The sequence below is a fragment of the Lithobates pipiens genome, unplaced genomic scaffold (genome assembly GCF_037356315.1).
Source record: "Lithobates pipiens isolate NorthernLeopardFrog02 unplaced genomic scaffold, aLitPip1_a1.2 Scaffold_22, whole genome shotgun sequence".
Lineage (NCBI taxonomy): Eukaryota > Metazoa > Chordata > Amphibia > Anura > Ranidae > Lithobates > Lithobates pipiens.
The window spans coordinates 290,196,482-290,217,197 of record NW_027507784.1 but is presented as its reverse complement, the minus strand read 5'-3'; the positions used below and the strand labels follow the sequence as shown (position 1 = coordinate 290,217,197).

The 20,716-nt window shown below is 41.4% G+C and overlaps 2 protein-coding genes across 2 annotated transcripts in view; one reads left to right on the top strand and one right to left on the bottom strand.

The window, feature by feature from the left end:
- Positions 1-689: 689 nt before the first annotated feature.
- The window catches only part of LOC143924730 (uncharacterized), a 49,603-nt gene continuing 29,576 nt past the window's right edge, over positions 690-20,716 (bottom strand). Inside the window, exon 3 of the mRNA XM_077449162.1 lies at positions 690-4,610. Within this exon, the coding sequence (XP_077305288.1) occupies positions 690-3,998 (3,309 nt within the window). The 5' untranslated portion in view covers positions 3,999-4,610. The remainder of the gene's footprint in view (positions 4,611-20,716) is intronic.
- LOC143925519 (chemerin-like receptor 1) lies at positions 10,307-11,563 on the top strand. The gene has a single exon (XM_077450013.1). The coding sequence runs from the start codon at positions 10,327-10,329 to the stop codon at positions 11,425-11,427; it is 1,101 nt and encodes a 366-aa protein (XP_077306139.1). The 5' UTR covers positions 10,307-10,326; the 3' UTR covers positions 11,428-11,563.

Sequence of the window (20,716 nt, the reverse complement as noted above, 5' to 3'; positions counted from 1 at the left end):
CTTTTGTTTGATGCAGCTGCACTTCTTCAGCACATATTCATCAATGTCTTTTTGCATAAATGGCCAGTAAAATCGTTCACGTTCTAGGTGGGTTACCTTCTCAGTACCAATGTGACCCATGTCATCATGAAGATTTCTTAAGACCAATGGTTTTAACTTTTCTGGTAGAACTAGCTGTTTTCGGGTTCCAGAGTGTCGGTAGAGGATTCCTTCATCGACTCTGAGTTTATTCCATTCATGTATCAAACGTCTTGTTTTGCTGGTCATACTCTCCTTTTCTTTGTGGTTTGGAATCCAGTCGTTCTCCTTAAGCCAGACCACTTCTCTAATGTTGGTATCGTCTTGTTGTAATGCTCTGATATTCTCCTGAGTCATTGGGCAGATTGTCTGTCCTTTCAGCAATTCTTCGGCCACATCACTTTCTGAGTGAAGAGTCAATGAAGCCACCCATAATGCCTCTTCTTCGTCAACAGCTTTGCTCCCTTGCCACATAGCTGACACAACCTCAGATGGTACAAGCTCTGTGTACTCACTCAGATTCTTCGTGAGTTCCACTGGAAATCGTGACAGTGTATCTGCGTCTGCATTCTGTTTACCTGGCCTGTACTTGATATCGAAGTGGAAATCAGCCAACTCGCCAACCCAGCGATGACCCACAGCATTCAGTCTGGCAGTACTCAATACATATGTCAATGGGTTGTTGTCTGTGTAAACGGTGAATGTTGGAGCGTAGTACAAGTAATCTCTTTGTCACAGACTGCCCACTTGAGAGCTAAAAACTCAAGTTTACCAGAGTCAAGATGGTAATTGCGCTCTGCTGGAGTCAATGTTCTGGAGCCAAACCCAATAACACGAAGTTTTTCTCCTTGTCGTTGGTATAGTACAGCACCTAGGCCTTCATTGGAAGCATCAGTGTGTAAGACGAAGGGTAAATCAAAATCAGGGTATGCTAGAATTGGTGGATTGGTTAGCATGTCCACCAGTCTGGATACTACAGCTTGATGTTTGGGTGTCCATTGAATCAGTGTTTTAGATGGCACTTGTGCTTTGTTCCCATTTTTCTTTGTAGATTCCCTCCGATTGTTTTTGGGGATGGATGTAGCAGTTTCTTTCTCAGTGTTCTGCAAAAGTTCATACAGTGGTTTAGCAAGTCGAGAGAAATCTTGAATGAAGGACCTGTAGTAGCTCAGGAATCCTAACAAAGATCTGACTCCTCCCACTGTTTTTGGTTCTTTCTTTTTCAAATGTAATACCGCTTCAAGATCTTTTGGGTCAATTTTTATGCCTTCTTCTGACACCATTCGCCCAAGGTATCGAATCTGTCGTTTAAAGAGTTCACACTTCTTCGGTCTAAGTTTGATACCATGCTCACGCATTCGACTAAGCACTTGCCTAATATCATTGACATGCTCCTGAAAAGTTTTGGAGTAGCAAAGTACGTCATCCAAGTATGGAGAACAACATTTGTCTCTGATGCCCTCTAATACATTCTCCATGCATCTCTGAAAAGCTGCTGGGGCATTCGTTAATCCAAATGGAATACGGTTCCACTCCAGGAGTCCCCAGGGGGTGCTGAAAGCCGTCAGATGTCTGGAGTCTTCATGCACAAAGCCTTGATGATACGCACTACCCTGGTCCAGGATTAAGAACCACGTAAATCCTCCTAAGCTATCCAGCAGATCTTGTATTCTGGGTAGTGGATGTCTATCTGGCATAGTCTTTCGGTTTAACTCCCTAAAGTCAACACATAGTCGTAGGCTACTGTCCTTCTTTCGAACACAAACAACTGGTGATGAGTATGCGGAAGAAGATTTTGTTACCCAACCTCGGTCAAGAAGGTTTTGGATATATTCTTTCACTTCTTTGTATAAGGGTTTCGGTATCGAATTGTAGCGTTTCTGGACAGGAGTTTCATCTTTCAGATTTATCCTCAGTTTCAGGTTAGGGATGCATCCTATGTCTCCCTCATCTCGAGCAAAGACATCTGATTCATCATATAACATTTGTCTCGCTATCTCCTGTTCTTCTTCTGAGAGATCTTCCAAATTGACAGGTGGGTGCCACTTAACAGATTTGTTAGTGGGTAGCTGATTTCCAGTGTCCACTTGATTCAACTGGTTTACATGAAACACCCTTTTCTTCTGGTCAATTCCCTTTCCATCGTCTTTGTTTGGAGACAATGGTAGAATCTCAGCTGCTGGAGAGATGGTACCCAATACTGTTCTGGGTGGAAGGTAGATGTCATGTTGAGCACGGTTCAGTATAGGTATCTTCACCAGTTTAGAGAACCCATTTGGCACATCTACCACTGAAGGAAATAGTTCAAGTCCTTCCTCGACTGGATATTCGGGAAGTGGTTCAAATGGCATGATTCCTCCTTTCGGCCACGCTCTAATTCTGCATTTGACTTCACAGAGCTCGCCTCCTTTAATCTGGAGTCCCTTCTTCCCCACTTTGACCATACGACTATCGAATATTTCTCCTGGGTCAGTTGCTTGACTGACAGCATTGGCAATGTTATTCGCTACACTCTGTCTTACTTTCATAGCTTCACTCAGCAAGATAGTCAGGTTTTGGGTGCTGTTTGGTCGGTCACAGTTTTCTCTGATCAATTCTTCGATAACATTAAACCCAAGAATTGGATTGTCATTACAGCAGTCACTCACCAGCATTGGCACATAAATGGCTAAGTTTCCATGTCCACTACTTTCGAATTCCAGGCAGACTTCAATCCACCCGATGAATGGAATGATAGAACCATTTGCAGCTGTAATGGATAAGTTGTCATCACAAAGTAAATCTTGTATGTGCCTAATGGAGACGCTGGGTAGAAACTTTTCTAACCATGCCTTCCCGACAATGCTGACCTGAGCTCCTGTATCCATCAACATGTCAACCGGTACACCATTCATCTGACATGACAGTAGGCATTTTCCTCCAATTAATTGTGCTACGTGTTGTTTGGAGAATCCATTCTCTTTTGGGAGTGTTCTAGTTGACCGGTGGGTGAATACCCTGTTTACCTTAGCATGGGACAGATCATTTGAGGTGGTCACTGGTTGTCCCTTTCCCAGTGACCGTCTGTTGTTTCCCGACTGCCTTCTTTTCTTCAAGCAATCAACCGCTCTGTGTCCTGTCCAACCACAGTAGAAACAATGGTAGCAGTTCTGACTCTCTCGTTTAATGCAATCATCACACCTGGGCTTGCAGTGAGTTGTATCTGGAACTTGAACATTGGTTAGTGACTTAGTCATTTGGTTTCCAACAATAGGAGTTAGCTTCATCATCTTTTCCAGGTTCTTTGTGAGAGCAGAGACCTGTGTTGTTAGTTCCATTAATGCAGTGTGATTTGCTTTAACATCTCCCTCAACTCTCTGTTGCAAGGTGTCTTTTTCACTATTCCCTGGTGTCTGTGATGAATGAACAGTAAGAGGTTTATGTTTAGGAGCACTGTTTAAGCGTCTCTGCCTTTCTGTTTCCTCATCAACTGATCTGGTGACCTGCTCTATGATAAAGTCATCCGTTACTGTCAAATCAGACACGTAAGGCTTGATATTTAGTCTAACATTAGAATTTTTCTCATTTAGTCCCTGATAGAGTGTATGAAGGAATATGCCTTGCACCAGTTTTTTGTCATAGTTAAACTCTTGCCTATCATGTTGTGATGTAGACAGAACTTTTTGTTTTAACCCCACTAGCCTGTAAACAAATTGTTGTGCTGTTTCTCTTTCTTGCTGGGCAGCATTGCTAAGGTCCTGAAATAACTCCTTACCACTTCGTTCTCTCATATGTGACTTCAAAAACCTTTTCAATTCAGCAACAGTAAGATCATCTTTGTCAGTCAACATATCTTTAAAATTACCAGGTTTGATTATTCTCAACACTGTGCGTATAATTTCAGATTCAGGGAATTTTTCTGTTAGACCCTCGTCAATTTGTCTGCACACGCTACTGTAACTCATGTCCGAACCATGATCTGAAATTACACCACCATGCATTTTAAATTCTCTACGTGGCAATAAAGCTACAACATCAGTTAATCTCACCACCTCCGATACCTGTTCAGTCCTTGCAGTCCCACTACTTATTTTTTTGCAGCGGTTGCAATGTCCACAGTTGGTGTACTTTCCTTGTTAAGTTTTAATTCATTGATCTTGTCTTGGATGATGAGTAGGTAAGACATACCTTGATCTTCCAACTTTTCCAGCTGATCACTTCTCAAGTAGTCTTCAATAAATTCAACAAGTTCCATTTCGTTGGTACCAGTCACTGATGGAACGTCCACGTCTCTTTCATCTTCCAGCGTAATAGCGAGGCTATGCAGCTGTTCTTCATTAAGCAGATGAATTTGTTTCTGGATATCCCACATCAGCGCACGACGAGGAGACGCCATCTCTGTTGCAATCTGAAGACTTGCACTCACGAGGCAGACGACTCTCACGACTCTCCTTGTAGCTCTGTAGCAGGCTCACGCTTGTCTCTTGCTTCCTTCTCACTGGTAACACAACGAATCCCGGATGAGCCCCCAAAATGTTACCGGCCTCAAAATGTGAATTAAGAGAGCCGATGATTGTAGACGCGATGAGATAAGGTGATCAGCTTGGCGTGGACTGCAAAGAATCACACAAACAGCATGAGATATGACCACTGACTTTATGGCTGGAAGTAGTTTAATTTTTACATAACAATACATCTTTTACATTTTTATAGTCACATGTTTATAAACATTAACAATATATATAATACCGATTTTAACTAAAGTATTTTAAAACGTAGTTATAACAATGAACATTACTAAATTTAATAACATATATATCCCTGTTATTCAGTGTTATAGATAATTATCTTTATCTCTCTGGTACACTTTAAGTGTGCAATAATCATACTAGCAATGCATTGCTTTAATACAAATATTTTCATGGTAGTACTCTTTTTTAACCACTAGATGGTGCACATTGCATGTCTGTATGATGCAATACATAAGCTTTACATACAATAGGTTTTTTTCTATATTAAATAACAGAAAACGTGCCTCTATAAATCTATGCAATTTCCAATAAATCAGGTTTAAATATACCTATTTAGAAAGGTTTAGTGTTTATCATAGGCATTTGTTCTGACTAATGCAGTATTTTCATGTTCTTATGCACTTTTCCCTTGTTTCTGACACATGCTGTTCTAAACTTCTAATTACAGCAAAACTATAGCATAAAATCTGCTGAGACTTTTTCTGCATCTGCTCAAGATGTTTAGGAATCTTTCTATCACAGGTTAATACAGATTAGGAACAATTTAGAGTACATACCTGCAAAGAATCACACAAACAGCATGAGATATGACCACTGACTTTATGGCTGGAAGTAGTTTAATTTCCAGTCACATGGTGTGTAGCCTTATATAGACTCTGTTTGTGTACCTTCTCTGCCATCTACTGGTTATTAATAGAATAGAAGGGAGATGTTTAGAAATATAAAAAAAAAATGAATATGTACTTTGCTTTGGGGTGTCTGTTTTGTGACCATATAAACCCCAGTCCGTCACAATTGCACGAGCGTGCAATTGTCAGTTAGAGTAGCGCAATGCTGAATAGCAAAAAATGCCCTGGTCATGAAGGAGGTAAAACCCTTCGGAGGTCAAGTGGTTAATGAACTTTGAACAAAATTACAGTATTAACCCTATGGATGTTTATCAACACACATACTCTTTGGCACATGTCAGTTTTCTTGATGTTTCATGTTTATTTTTATGTAAGAATGTTTCACTTATCACAGTGGTTCTCAACCTTTCTAGTGCCGTGACCCCTTGATAAAATTTCAACTAACAACTAACAGTAAAATTATTTTCATAGCATGGGTTGTCAGCACCCAAGGCAAGACAAGTCATTTGCGCCCCTAACCCACATAGTCCCTTCCACTCATACAGTAGTAAAACCCCTTATGGTACATTTTAGGAAGTACCACTCTTTCTCTTTGTTCTCCTTTCTTTTTTTTCCCTATCCCACTCTCTAGCTGCCTTTCTTGTTCTTTCTCTTATTCTTTATCTTCCTTTTTCTTTGTCTTTCTCCATCTTTTCCTCTCCCTTCCACGTATTCTCTATTTTTATTCCTTCTTTTACCCCTGGTGGGGTGGAATGAGTGGCAGTGCTGGGGGGAGTTCTAATCAGCCAGCTTAGGTGGTCTTAATCAAGGACATCTGCTGATCTGAGAACTAGTGGGGACTTTTAATGGCAACTCTAATCACAGGTAGTGTTACTCACTGTGTCTCCGGCTTCACTGTGTCTCCAGCTCTGTGGTGTCTCACAGCAGTGACACCTATGCTGAAATCAGGAGATAGGGTCTCCTCCAGCCCCTCCCAGTTCACATTCCTCACCAGTCACCTGACCTCTAGTCTCTTCCCCCCACCCATGCTGTGAACTGAATGGGCAGCTGCAAAGAGGCTGAGTGGGTGGGTGGCTGCGCGCTCCAGGAACAGCCCAGCTGGGTGGCTGTGGGCTCCAGGAACAGCCCAACTGGGCGGCCATGGGCTCCAGGGACAGCCCTGCTGGGCCGCCACAAAAAGGCTGGGAGAGCGGATGTGGGCTTCAGGAACAGACCAGGATTAGGTGACCCCTGGCAAATCTTCATTCAACTCCCAGGTTGAGAACCACTGACTTATCATCAGTTATGTTGTGTATAAAAATTGTTATGTGGTAAAATATCAGGAAAGGTGGGGCTTATGCCATCGCCACCACATTCCTGCATGTCAACAACACACAATTTGGGTTGGTTTGTTTGGGATTTGGGTTTGCACTGGAAACTGCATGTGACGCTCACCTTGGAAGTGTAATTGTCATGAACAGGTGTGACCAGAACTGCATGGACAGCAACAGAGGGAACCAAAAGCATGTAAAGTGAAGTAATATAATTTATTAAAGTAAGTGAATATAGACACAAACACCTCCAATACAACACAGTGCACAACAATCCAACTACCAGACAGAGACCCACAAATAACAACAATCAAGCAGGTATATACAATAGATGGGGAATACCAGAATCATAAATGTAGCTAGGCCAGGGTCATCAATGGGAGACCAGCAGATGGGGCAAGGAACAAACAGGACCGGGAGAAGGTGGACAGGATCAGGCTGCAGGGCAATGGTAAAAGGTAACAGGGTCACAGGAGGGACAGGTTCAGGTTCAGGTTCAAGGTTCAGATTCAGGGGATCACAGGTATAGGTCAGGGCTCAAGGACAATACCAAGGCAAGTGTGTGAGTGCTTGCTGGGTATTAATACACATCTCCTGCAATCAGCCTCAGGTGACGCCTGATCGCAGGAGATAATGTCGGCTCCACACTGCTGGGAGACACCCTCTGGTGGACGCCAGTACAGCGGCCCAAGGATCAGACAGTGCCACCAGCAGGTAAAACCTTTTCTGACAATTCCAGACTGCCAGGAGACACCCGCTGACAATTCCAGACTGCCAGGAGACACCCGCTGGTGGACACCAGTACTGCAAGCCAAAGGTCTGACAGCACCACCAGCAGGTGGAACCTTTCCTGACAGTAATTCATTTGATATAATTTGGTTGTAGATTTGGAATGAATCTTTTTTTTTTCTACATTCTTTATTTACACATACATATTTACAGTGGGGATCGAAAGTTTGGGCACCCCAGGTAAAAAATGTGTATTAATGTGTATAATGAAGCCAAGGAAAGATGGAAAAATCTCCAAATGGCATCAAATTACAGATTAGACATTCTTATAATATGTCAAAAAAAGTTAGATTTTATTTCCATCATTTACACTTTCAAAATTACAGAAAACAAAAAAATGGCGTCTGCAAAAGTTTGGGCACCCTGCAGAGTTAATATCTTGTACTGCCCCCTTTGGCAAGTATCACAGCTTGTAAACGCTTTTTGTAGCCAGCCAAGAGTCTTTCAATTCTTGTTTGAGGTATCTTTGCCCATTCTTCCTTACAAAAGTGTTCCAGTCCTTTGAGATTTCTGGGCTGTCTGTCACGTACTGCTCTTTTAAGGTCTATCCATAGATTTTCAATAATGTTGAGGTCAGGAGATTGTGAAGGCCATGGCAAAACCTTCAGTTTACGCCTCTTGATGTAATCCCCCATGGATTTTGAGGTGTGTTTAGGATCATTATCCATTTGTAGAAGCCATCCTCTCTTTAACTTCAGCTTTTTCACAGATGGCATCAAGTTACCATCCAAAATTTGGTGAAATTTTAATGAATCCATTTTTCCCTCTACACGTGAAATGTTCCCTGTGCCACTGGCTGCAATACAACCCCAAAGCATGATTGATCCACCCCCATGCTTAACAGTTGGACAGAGGTTCTTTTCATTAAATTCTGTGCCCTTTCTTCTCCAAACGTACCTTTGCTCATTCCGGCCAAAAAGTTCTATTTTAACCTCATCGGTCCACAGAACTTGTTTCCAAAATGCCTCAGGCTTGTCTATATGTTCATTTGCAAAGTTCAAACGCTGATTTTTGTGGTGAGGACGTAGAAGAGGTTTTCTTATGATGACTCTTCCATGAAGACCATATTTGTACAAGTATCTCTTTATAGTGGAATAGTGTACCACAACTCCAGTGTCTGCCAGATCTTTCTGGAGGGATCGTGCAGTCAAACGTGGGTTTTTAATTGCTTATCTCACAATCCTGCAAGCTGTTCTGTCTGATTTTTTTCTTGGTCTTCCAGATCTTGCTTTAACTTCCACTGTTCCTGATGACTGCCATTTCTTAATTACATTCCGAACAGAGGATATTGACATCTGAAAACGCTTTGCTATCTTCTTATAGCCTTCTCCAGCTTTGTGAGCGTCAACTATTTTCAGTTTCAGTTTTCTAGACAACTGCTTAGAAGAAGCCATGGTGCTGAATGTTGGGGCAAGGTCAGATGAGTCTGGCCATTTAAAAACTTTGAGATTGACATCACCTGGTCTTCCCAGACGATGCTTGAGAACAATCCATGACACTGGCAGGATTTGCAAAGCTTTTCAAAGGGGGCAGTGCATGCTATAAATTCTGCAGGGTGCCCAAACTTTTGCAGACGCCATTTTTATGTTTTCTGTAATTTTGAAAGTATAAATGATGGAAATAAAATCGAACTTTTTTTGACATATTATAAGAATGTTTAATCTGTAATTTGATGCCGTTTGGAGATTTTTCCATCTTTCCTTGGCTTCGTTATGCACATTAATACACATTTTTACCTGGGGTGCCCAAACTTTCGATCCCCACTGTACATATACCAAGAAAATAGGTATGATCCTAACATGCCTATTATGAATAGAAATTTTCTTTCGAGAGGGAAATGTCTTTGTACAGCCCCTGTTGTTCCATTGGAGAAATGATTCATAGAAAGAAAACATGAATACCTTAAGCCGCGTACACACGGGCGGACTGTCTGGCCAACTAAGTCCGTCAGACAATCCGACGGACAGTCCATCCTACTTTTGAATGAACGGACTTGACCACACACGATGAACAGACAGTCCGTTGAAAGCTTGCGCGATGACGTGTACAGCACGTACGACGGGACTAGAAATACGACGTCCAATACACTGCAATGCAACCTTCGGCCGTGTAAATCCTTTCTGAGCATGCGCCATACTTAGTCCGTCCAACTTGCCTACTCACGAGCGGACTGTCCGCTGAAACCAAAGTTGGACGGACAATATTACGGAAATTCCGAAAGACTTAGTCCGCCAGACTGTCCGCTGAAAAAGTCCGCTGAAGCCCACACATGAGCGGACTGTCCGCTGAAATGTGTTTCAGCGGACTAAGTTGGACAGACAGTCCGCCCGTGTGTACGCGGCTTTAGTCATGTTGACTCGGGTCAATGTATTTGACAAGAAAAAGACAGTGTATTCCAGATAAAGCATTAAAGTGAGTAATCAGTGCATCAGCATCCAAGTTCTTTACTTTCTTCCAACAGGGTAGCAGAAATACAGTAGGTCCAGGCAAGTGGAGTAGGAAGACCTAGGAGAGTTCAAGGGAGGTTAGTAATTTGGTAGAGGAAAATCAGGCATACAGGGAGATGAGTTGGGTTAGGAGGGTAAAAATAGCAAGGGGAAATGTGCTAAGGTGGCCCCTTACTCCAGTATGACTGATAGGCTCCTTGTAGTCCTGCCCCTCTCTCACAGACTATTGTACAAGTGATTAGAAGATGGAGATACTAAAATGGATTCAGATTCTTACCAAATTTATTTAAACAAACATTGAATGACTTCAGTCCTAATAGCAATAAATATGAGATTTTGTATAAAATGTGTTGACATCCTTTTCCATTTTATTAATTTTCAGCTTCAATCTTTCGAGAGGGAAATGTCTTTGTACAGCCCCTGTTATTCCATTGGAGAAATGATGGAACTTATGACATATCAAGAAAAGTATTCTGCTACTCTTAGTTATGTAAACTTTGTGCTAGCTCTGGCAACCTGCGTCATAGGACTAATTGGCAACGCCATCGTCATCTTTTTCAACATATTTGTAATGAAGAAGCATGAATCTAAAATCTGGTTCTTGAACCTGGCCATCACCAATTTTGTCTCTCTCCTCTTATTGCCTCTGCACATCTTTTCTATGTTACAAGGTCACTGGCCCTTCGGAAAGCACATCTGTAAGATGTTTCTCTTTGTTATTTCTGTTAATTTATATGCTAGCATCTTCATTCTTATAGCCTTAAATCTCAGTCGGGTTTTGTCGGTGGCAAAGCCAATGTTTCATCGGAGGTTTATATCGCAACGTGTTTCACGATGGACTTGCATAATGATATGGATGATAACCGTATTTACCAGTCTTCCAGTGTTCATTTTTAGTGGTGAGTTTAAAATTGGAGACAAAAGTTATTGCAATTTTAATTGTCTTAAAGACTTTGACAATGCAACATTTAATCCAACATATAATTTAACCGTACCTCTAAAATTAGAAAATAAGGTTTCCCTAGAAGCGCACAAAAACTTCTACTATTTTTTCAAGGAATGTTCATCTGAACAATGCTGCGGGGATGAGAACAAACTCACTACTTGGAATGACATAATATTTTCAATGCAGTGTTTTAGTATTCCTTTCCTGGTGATTGGCTATTTCATTCCATTCTGTGTTATAATATTTTCCAATATAACCATAGCTATACAGGCCAGAAAATCCCAGACTGTGAACACCCATCGGCTCTATAAAATAGTCATCACCATCATTATAGTGTACTTTGTCAGTTGGACACCAGTTATTCTAGGTCAAATTATTTTTTTGTCTGCTGCTAGAAATATGAATTTGATAGTCATGTTTAAAGTCATTACCGTTATGCCACTCCTCTGTACCATTGCCTATGTCAACTGTTCCTTAAACCCCATAATGTATGTTCTGGTTGGCCGACGGGCAAGGGCTGGCCTTGTTGATTTCCTAGGTAGCATAAGCATTAACTAAAAGTACTTTTAGTAGCTTTTAGCTAAAAAGAACATTTAATTCTAAATGAAAGAATCATCACAAAGGACTCCATTAACCTGGATTACAACTTTCAAAAATAAATATAACTTTTTGCCATGAAGGGAGGAAGAGGTGTTTTGGCTTAAACCTTCTTTAGCTTAACTGAATATGAAAATTATCTAAATAAAACCGTTCTTCTTCACTGTCTTGAGTCCTGCTGATATATTACATTGTTGTCTCAATTGCTGATTATTATGGGTAAAGAGTCTTATTTGCCAGATTATTCACTTCAACAAAAATCTTCCCCTAAGATTATATGAGCATTTGACATATTTTTACTTGTAAAAGCCTCCCTTGTGTAGATCCAAAACCCCTGAGAGTGCTGCTGGGTGCTGCCATCTTGGATGTGATGTCGGCTGCCCCTGCAGATTCAGAGCTGTCAGTCAAGTGACACTCTATATTATCTCCTTCAGCTTTTCTTATTAGTATAATTCTCATTGTAGTTAAAAAAAAATATTTTATACTTTTATACTCTATAGGAGATGAGGGGAGGGGTTGAGGAGCTGGGCCACCACAGACAGTAATTAGACAGTCCCAAAAGAGAAGTGGGCTAGGCTGTGCAAGGAGGGAGGGGCTGTGCTAGGCAATTTACTCCTCCTGGAAGCAGTCAAATGTTCTAATATGTTCCAAGGCACATTGCACGCGATTAACCACTTCAATACCGGACACTTTCGCCCCCTTTCTGCCCAGGCCAATTTTCAGCTTTCGGTGCTGTCACACTTTGAACGGTCATGTAACACTGTACCTGAATTACATTTTTATCCTACAAATAGAGCTTTCTTTTGTTGGCATTTAATCACCACTGGCTTTTCTTATTTTTTTCTAAATAAATGAAAAAATACAGAATATTTTGGGGAAATTTTTTTTTCTTTGTTTCCGTTATTAAGTTTTTCAAATAAATAGTATTTTTTCATAAATTTAGGCCTAAATGAATACTGCTATATATATTTGGTGAAAAACAAAAACAAATCAGTATATTATTTTGTAAAAGTTTTTTTTAAAGTCCACGAACCATGGTATATATACAGTATATCTGAAAATCGATCCTGGTGTTCTGAAGGCCTATCTCTTTCCTTGTGGCCCAAAAAATGGCAGGACAGTATAAATTGAAGTTGTCATTTTTTTGGCAAAATGTTATTGTAAAATGAAGACATTTTAAAAATATTTTTTTTCACATTTGTTTTTACATACTGTCACCAGTGCAGTACAGCGTGTGACCTTGATCAGGGACACTGACTGGTGACAAAATGTAAAAAAAAAAAGAATTTGTTAAAAATAAAAAAAAAAGTATTACCTTTTTTTCACAATTTTGTTTACATATACCATGACCGCAGCAACACAGTGTTACCAAAGTAACAATGTACTACTCTTAGAAGGTGATCGGGATTGCTTTTTTTTCCCTCCACACAATGGGGTTTATTTCCCAAAGGCAAATCCACTTTGCACTGCAAGTGCATTCGGAAGTAAAGTCACTGTAGATCCGAGGGGGATATACAAGGAAAATAAAAAACAGCATTTTAGCTTGCACATGATTAGATGATAAAATCAGCAGAGCTTCCACTCATTTCAGATCTTTCCCTTAGATTTAGAGCGACTGCACTTCAAAGTGCAGTTTCAGTGCAAAGTGGATTTACCTTTCGTAAATAACCCCCTATGTTTGCTTATAAGATTGAATATCACTGTTATTAACAACCATTATTTCTGAATGAAATCTATTCATTCACTGTGTACTATCATGATTAGCTGTGATCTGCCACAGCTAATTACATGGTATAGATGGGTTGGGATCGGCCTTGTCACCCAGTCACAGAGATCATGACAATAGTACACAATGAATGGCATGAATGGAAGCCATCCATTGGGTACAATTGTCATGTGATCTGTTGTGATTGGTCACAGCAATCCCATGTTTTTGGCAGTTGGCTGGTACACTGATCTGTCAACCACTGTCTCTGGTGGACACAGCAGGTGACAGATCCTGCGGCAGAGCGACCTGATCCTTGGAGGACTTCATATGACTTCCACCCAGAACGGGAGAGCTCCTGCAGTTAAAAAAAAATATTTTTTTGGGAAAAGAAAAACACTGCAAATAAGAATGTAATTTCAGCAATGACAACCTTCACTTAATTATTTTACCACTTGCCCACTGGGCACTTAAACGTCCCTCCTGCCCAGAACAATTTTCAGCTTTTAGTGCTCTCACACTTTGAATGACAATTACTCAGTCACGTAATACTGCACCCAAATGATTTTTTTGTCCTTTTTTTCATACAAATAAAATTTTCTTTTGGTGGTATTTGATCACCTCTGGGTTGTTGTTATTTTTTTGCGCTATAAATGAAAAAAGACCGAAAATTTGGGAAAAAAAACACATTTTTCTTTGTTTCTGTGATAAAATTTTACAAACTATTAATTTTTCTTCATAAATTTTGGCCACAATTTATACTGCTACATATCTTTGGTAAAAATATCCCAAATTAGTGGATATTATTTGGTCTTTGTGAAAGTTAGAGAGTCTACAAGCTGTGGTGCAAATCATAAAAAATTGATCACACCTGATGTACTCACATCTCATTTCTTGCGACCCGAACAAGCCAGGAAAGTACAAATACCCCCCAAATGTCCCCTTTTTTGATAGTAGACATTTAAGGTATTTAGTAAGATGCATGGTGAGGTTTTTGATGTTGTCATTTTTTCCCACAACTATTTGCAAAATGACGATTTTTATTTTTTTTCCACAAAATTGATATTGTAATAGGTTATTTCTCTCACATGGCATGTGTATACCACAAATGACACCCCAAAATACATTCTGCTCCTCCTCCTGAGTATTACAATACCAAATGTGTGGGACTTTTTCACAGCCTAGCCACATAGAGAGGCCCAACATGCAGGGAGCACCATCATGTGTTCTAGGAGCATAAATTACACATCTAACTTGTTGACTACCTATTACACTTTTGAAGGCCCTGGAGCACCAGGACAATGACACGTGACACAGATGTGGCACTGATGACAGATGGCACTGATACGTGGCACTGATGGCACGCAACACTGATGTGGCACTGATGACAGCTGGCACTAATACGTGGCACTGATGACACGTGACACTGATGACAGATGGCACTTATATGTGGCACTGATGATACGTGACACTGATGTGGCATTGATGACAGATGGCACTAATACGTGGCACTGCTGGCAGATGGCACTGATACACGCCACTGATGACAGATGGCACTAATATGTGGCACTGATGACACGTGACACTGATGTGGCACTGATGACAGATGGCACGTGACACTGACAGGTGGCACTGATGACAGATGGCACTGATACATGGCACTGATGACATGTGACACTGATGTGGCACTGATGACAGATGGCACATGACACTGACAGGTGGCACTGATACATGGCACTGATGACATGTGACACTGATAACAGATGGCACGTGACACAGACAGGTGGCCCTAAAGACAGGTGGCACTGGGGACAGATGGCACTAATAAGTGGCACTGGGGACAGATGGCACTGACAGGCGGCACTGGGGACAGATGACACTGATAGGTGGCACTGGGGACATTTGGCACTGGGGACAGATGGCACTGACAGGTGGTACTGGAGACAGATGGCACTAGGGACAGGTGGGCATGTGTGTTTATGTGTGTGGCACTGTGTTAGTGTTCAAATACTCATGCTGCAGCTACAGGTCACTCTCCCTCCTCACACGTGGTCTCTGTGTGAGGAGGGAGAGCCGGCAATGAGAGATAATTTTGATTTAGCATGATCTGTGATTGGCTGTATCCAAGGGACATGGCCAACACAGATTTCCCCCTGTGGCATGCAGGGAGGAAGTGAACAGGAGGTCGACCAGGGACGCCCTCCCAGCTACAGCGCAGGCGCATAGTGGTTAAAGTGGACCTCTTTCCAAAAATGTAAAAAAAAAAAAAAAACTATTGTATAAACTTCAAATAAATTTAGAAAATTGCTAAACCTTCCATAGGTCTCGGTGACATTGGCTGTGCCTCTTAGCAGCTTTCTGTGGAGGCAAGGTCATCAGTACCTTCTGGGCAGCTCTTAGAACTAAAATCTGAGCTCTTATGAAATATCACAAAATCTTGTTTACTCCTTCATAGGCTTTTGGAGAAACCATGGAAATGGACTCTTCCTGGAGTAGTCATATTTTCTAGCATGTTCAAAAGCACATTGTGAGGAAATGAAAAACACATTTATGGAAAAGAAAAACACTGCAAGTCAGAATTTAAAACTTGATTTTTCTGTTCTAACATTTACAGAAACAGAGAAATGATTGCCCATGGGACTTTAGATGAAGTGTTCATGCTGACCAGAGAGTAAACAAATATGAGTAAAAAAGTAACCAAGTTTATTTAAATGGTACCCAAAGTATCCAACATAACACATAAGCATGGGTGGCAGATAAATCAGCAACATAACATAATTGTCCTCTAGGTATGATCATAATAATATAGTGGTATAACATCACAAATTATTAGTAGTACAGACATGCATAGTACATCTCTAACCCGATGCATTTCGCGAGCTTTCCTCGCATCTTCAGGGGCTGATGTGCATATCTAATATCTGTAACAACAAATAAAATATATATTGGAGTAAAACTTATAATTTGGACACACGCATGAGGCCTAAACAGATCATCCCATACTTACTTGTCAGATAATTGGCCTCGATGGCCGGTCCCAAAGAAAGGTCAGCGGGAGATGTCTCCCAAGGGAGCTGAATGGACGGAGACCACAGCATGGAGGACCGAAGCTGGACACAGGGTAGACATGGCAAAGATGTGAAAAAAAGATGTGAACCCATACTTCTCCCATAGACTTGTAGGGCGTACTCACTGTATAAAATGTATATTAAGGTAGGTATGAGTATCTAAAATAACCATAAATCAGGGCGTACTTACTATATAACAAATGTATAAAAGTATGAGTTTGTGTGTCTAAAAAACAAGTAAGTATGGGATGATCTGTTCAGGCCTCATGCGTGTGTCCAAATTATAAGTTTTACTCCAATATATATTTTATTTGTTGTTACAGATATTAGATATGCACATCAGCCCCTGAAGATGCGAGGAAAGCTCGCGAAACGCGTCGGGTTAGAGATGTACTTTGCATGTCTGTACTACTAATAATTTGTGATGTTATACCACTATATTATTATGATCATACCTAGAGGACAATTATGTTATGTTGCTGATTTATCTGCCACCCATGCTTATGTGTTATGTTGGATACTTTGGGTACCATTTAAATAAACTTGGTTACTTTTTTACTCATATTTGTTTACTCTCTGGTCAGCATGAACACTTCATCTAAAGTCCCATGGGCAATCATTTCTCAGTTTTTGCATGCAATTTAGGGATGGAAGTGTTTCATGTCCAGGGGTCAGCATTCAGACCTTTTTCTTCTAAACGTATCCGGGTGGAAGACACCCAAATGCCCTTGTCTGCTGCTGCCCCCAGATCTTGATGGTTTATATCGTCTTATGATGTATTTATAATATACAAGTTTGTTAATTTTAAGTTGAATAATCCTTTTACTTGAGGACTTGGCCCCCTTGTACGGTTCCTTTGGATCAGGGACGGTGGTTTGTTTCCCAGACGGGAGCTGCGATGCACAAATGGGAAGTTTTCTCCCCTGCTGTCTCCGCCCCTCTATTCATTTGGATGGGCGGAGCCACCAGTGCATCGGCGTCATGCCTGTGTGCGCCGTGGAGGACTTCCGCTATATGCGGTGTCTCCACGCATTCGGGCGCATTGGGTCATCTGGGCGATGGACGGGGCTCGCGGTGGCGTGCCGCCGCGTTGCTGTGGTTGGCGGGCGCGTCGCGGCCCCCCCTCCTGACCGCCAATCGCATGACGTTATGGGCGGAGGCTGCAGCGGATGTCCGGGCTTTTAAGCAGGGGTTTTTGGCATGGCAAACTTTTCTCTTATTTGTTCTTCCAACACACACTTGAGAGGTTTAACTATATTGGTAAGCACGTTATACTTGGTATACATATCTACAACACCACTATACTACGAGCACACTTAATTATTTTTATATTTGCACCTTATGGTACTTCTTGTCTATTTTTCACATACATACACATTCTTTCTGTTTTTTTTTTTTTTTTTCCTTCACATCAGATTTCTCCCATGGTTCGCAGGACGCTTTGGAACATCTTGTACTGTATATATGACTTTATACATGTAGGATATCCCTTTTTTAGACACACAAACTCATACTTTTATACATTTGTTATATAGTAAGTACGCCCTGATTTATGGTTATTTTAGATACTCATACCTACCTTAATATACATTTTATAGAATGAGTACGCCCTACAAGTCTATGGGAGAAGTATGGGTTCACATCTTTTTTTTACATCTTTGCCATGTCTACCCTGTGTCCAGCTTCGGTCCTCCATGCTGTGGTCTCCGTCCATTCAGCTCCCTTGGGAGACATCTCCCGCTGACCTTTCTTTGGGACCGGCCATCAAGACCAATTATCTGACAAGTAAGTATGGGATGATCTGTTCAGGCCTCATTCGTGTGTCCAAATTATAAGTTTTACTCCAATATATATTTTATTTGTTGTTACAGATATTAGATATGCACATCAGCCCCTGAAGATGCGAGGAAAGCTTGCGAAATGCGTCGGGTTAGAGATGTACTATGCATGTCTGTACTACTAATAATTTGTGATGTTATACCACTATATTATTATGATCATACCTAGAGGACAATTATGTTATGTTGCTGATTTATCTGCCACCCATGCTTATGTGTTATGTTGGATACTTTGGGTACCATTTAAATAAACTTGGTTACTTTTTTACTCATATTTGTTTACTCTCTGTCAGCATGAACACTTCATCTAAAGTCCCATGGGCAATCATTTCTCTGTTTTTGCATGCAATTTAGGGATGGAAGTGTTTCATGTCCAGGGGACAGCATTCAGACCTTTTTCTTCTTAACATTTACAGAAGGAAGATAGCAATGGCAGCCTCTGCTTCATTTTTTGTACAGAATTCCTTAGAAGTGGACCTTTAATGAAAAAATAATAAAAGCCTATTGTACAAACTCTTCAAACACATTTAGAATAGTATCACAATGTCCACTTTAGGATAATTCTTTGCAAAAATCGGAAAAAATATATTTTTTTTAACCACTTCAATACCAGGCACTTAAACACCTTCCTGCCCAGACCAATTTTGAGCTTTCAGCGCTGTCGCACTTTGAATGACAATTGCGCGGTCATGCTACACTGTACCCAAATGAAATTTTTATCCTTTTTTCCCACAAATAGAGCTTTCTTTTGGTGGTATTTGATCACCTCTACGGTTTGAATTTTTTGCGCTACAAATAAAAAAATACCGAAAATTTTGAAAAAAAAAATGTTTTTTTTTGTTTCAGTTTCAAAACTTTGTAAATAAGTACATTTTCTCCTTCACTGATGGGCACTGATGGGGCTACACTGATGGGCACTGATAAGGCGGCACTGATGGGCACCAATGATGTGGCACCAATGAAGTGGCACTGATGAGGTGGCATTGATGGACACTGATATGTGGCACTGATGGGCGGCACTGATGGGTGGCACAGATGGGCGACACGGATGGACACTGATAGGTGGCACAAATTGGCACTGATAGCTGGCACGGATTGGCATGGATGGGCGGCACAGATGGGCATGGAAAGGCGGCACAGATGGGCATGGAAAGGCGGCACAGATGGGCATGGGTGGGCACTGATAGGCGGCACAGGTGGGCACTGATAGGCGGCACAGGTGGGCACTGATAGGCGGCACAGGTGGGCACTCATAGGCAGCACAGGTGGGCACTCATAGGCGGCATTGGTGTTATACTGTACTAATGGATGCCAATCAGTGCCAAACAATAATGCATGCCAATCAGTGATGCCCATTGTGGGCACTGATTGGCATCCATTATGGGCACTGATTGGCATCCATTGTGCTGACTGGCATCCCTGGTGGTCTAGGGAGGATTACCTTTTCCCTGGTGGTCTGGTGGCGTTCCTGGTGGTCCAGTGTGGGCATCCTCGGGGGGGCTGTGCTGATAATCGATCAGCACAGACCCCCCCTGTCAGAGGAGCAGCCGATCGGCTCTCCTCTACTCGCGTCTGACAGACGCGAGTGAGGAAAAGCCGATCACCGGCTCTTCCCATTTACACTGTGATCAGCCGTGATTGGACACGGCTGATCACGTGGTAAAGAGTCTCCGTCGGAGACTCTTTACCGAGATCGTAGTTGCCGGGTGTCAGACTGACACCCCGCAACAACGATCGCCGCGATGCGCGCCCCCGGGGCCGCACAGCGGCTCATAATCCTGATCACGTCATATGACGTCCGATCAGGATTATGAAACCACTTTGCCACCATCAATTCCCTATAGGGCGGGCGGCAAGTGGTTAAATACCTATGCGTGAGCTGCCTTACCTGTCATCGACATGGCTCTTCATTGGTCCTCTTGATCCTATTCCCTCAGTGGTTAATGAATTACAAAAAATAATATTCTGCCACAGCTGTCCTACACTTGATAGGTTACACTTCCTTACATAATGAATTAATTCATTATTAATGAATTAATACTTTAGCAAATGTTTCTTAAGCCCCATACACACTATCAGATTTTCTGTTGATTTTTTCCTTCGGATTTACCAAAACCATGTAGTGCAAGGGCCTGTCTGATTGCATACAAATTGAAACTCCTAAGGTTTGACCTCATATTATATGGTTTTGGTAAATCTGAAGACAAAAATCAGCAGAAAATCTGATAGTGTGTATGGGGCTTAGACCTTTTCTCTAGGACTACAAATTGTAAGTTTTATTATTAAGTTCAAGGGTGGTATAATTTTTTTTCTGAAGTAACATTGGTATGGCCCTCTCTCAGTTTGGTGTGGTAGTTCTCTCAGATTGGTTAACTTTATCTAAATTTTGACATGCAGGGTTAAGCCTGAGCCTGGATGGTGATGGAGCACACAATGATGATGTTATCACTTTGCTCTCTACTCCAGTAAACAAGCTTTTGTTAGAACCAGGCCAGAGATCCGGGCCAGTACATTTATAGTAAAATTATTTTTCTACTTTCTTTAAGAGACCAAGCTGTCCTACAGAAGTGGACAAACCAGCTAACACTGACAACAGTGCATACGATGGTCAGCTTTTATTAATTGTATGTGAATCCATT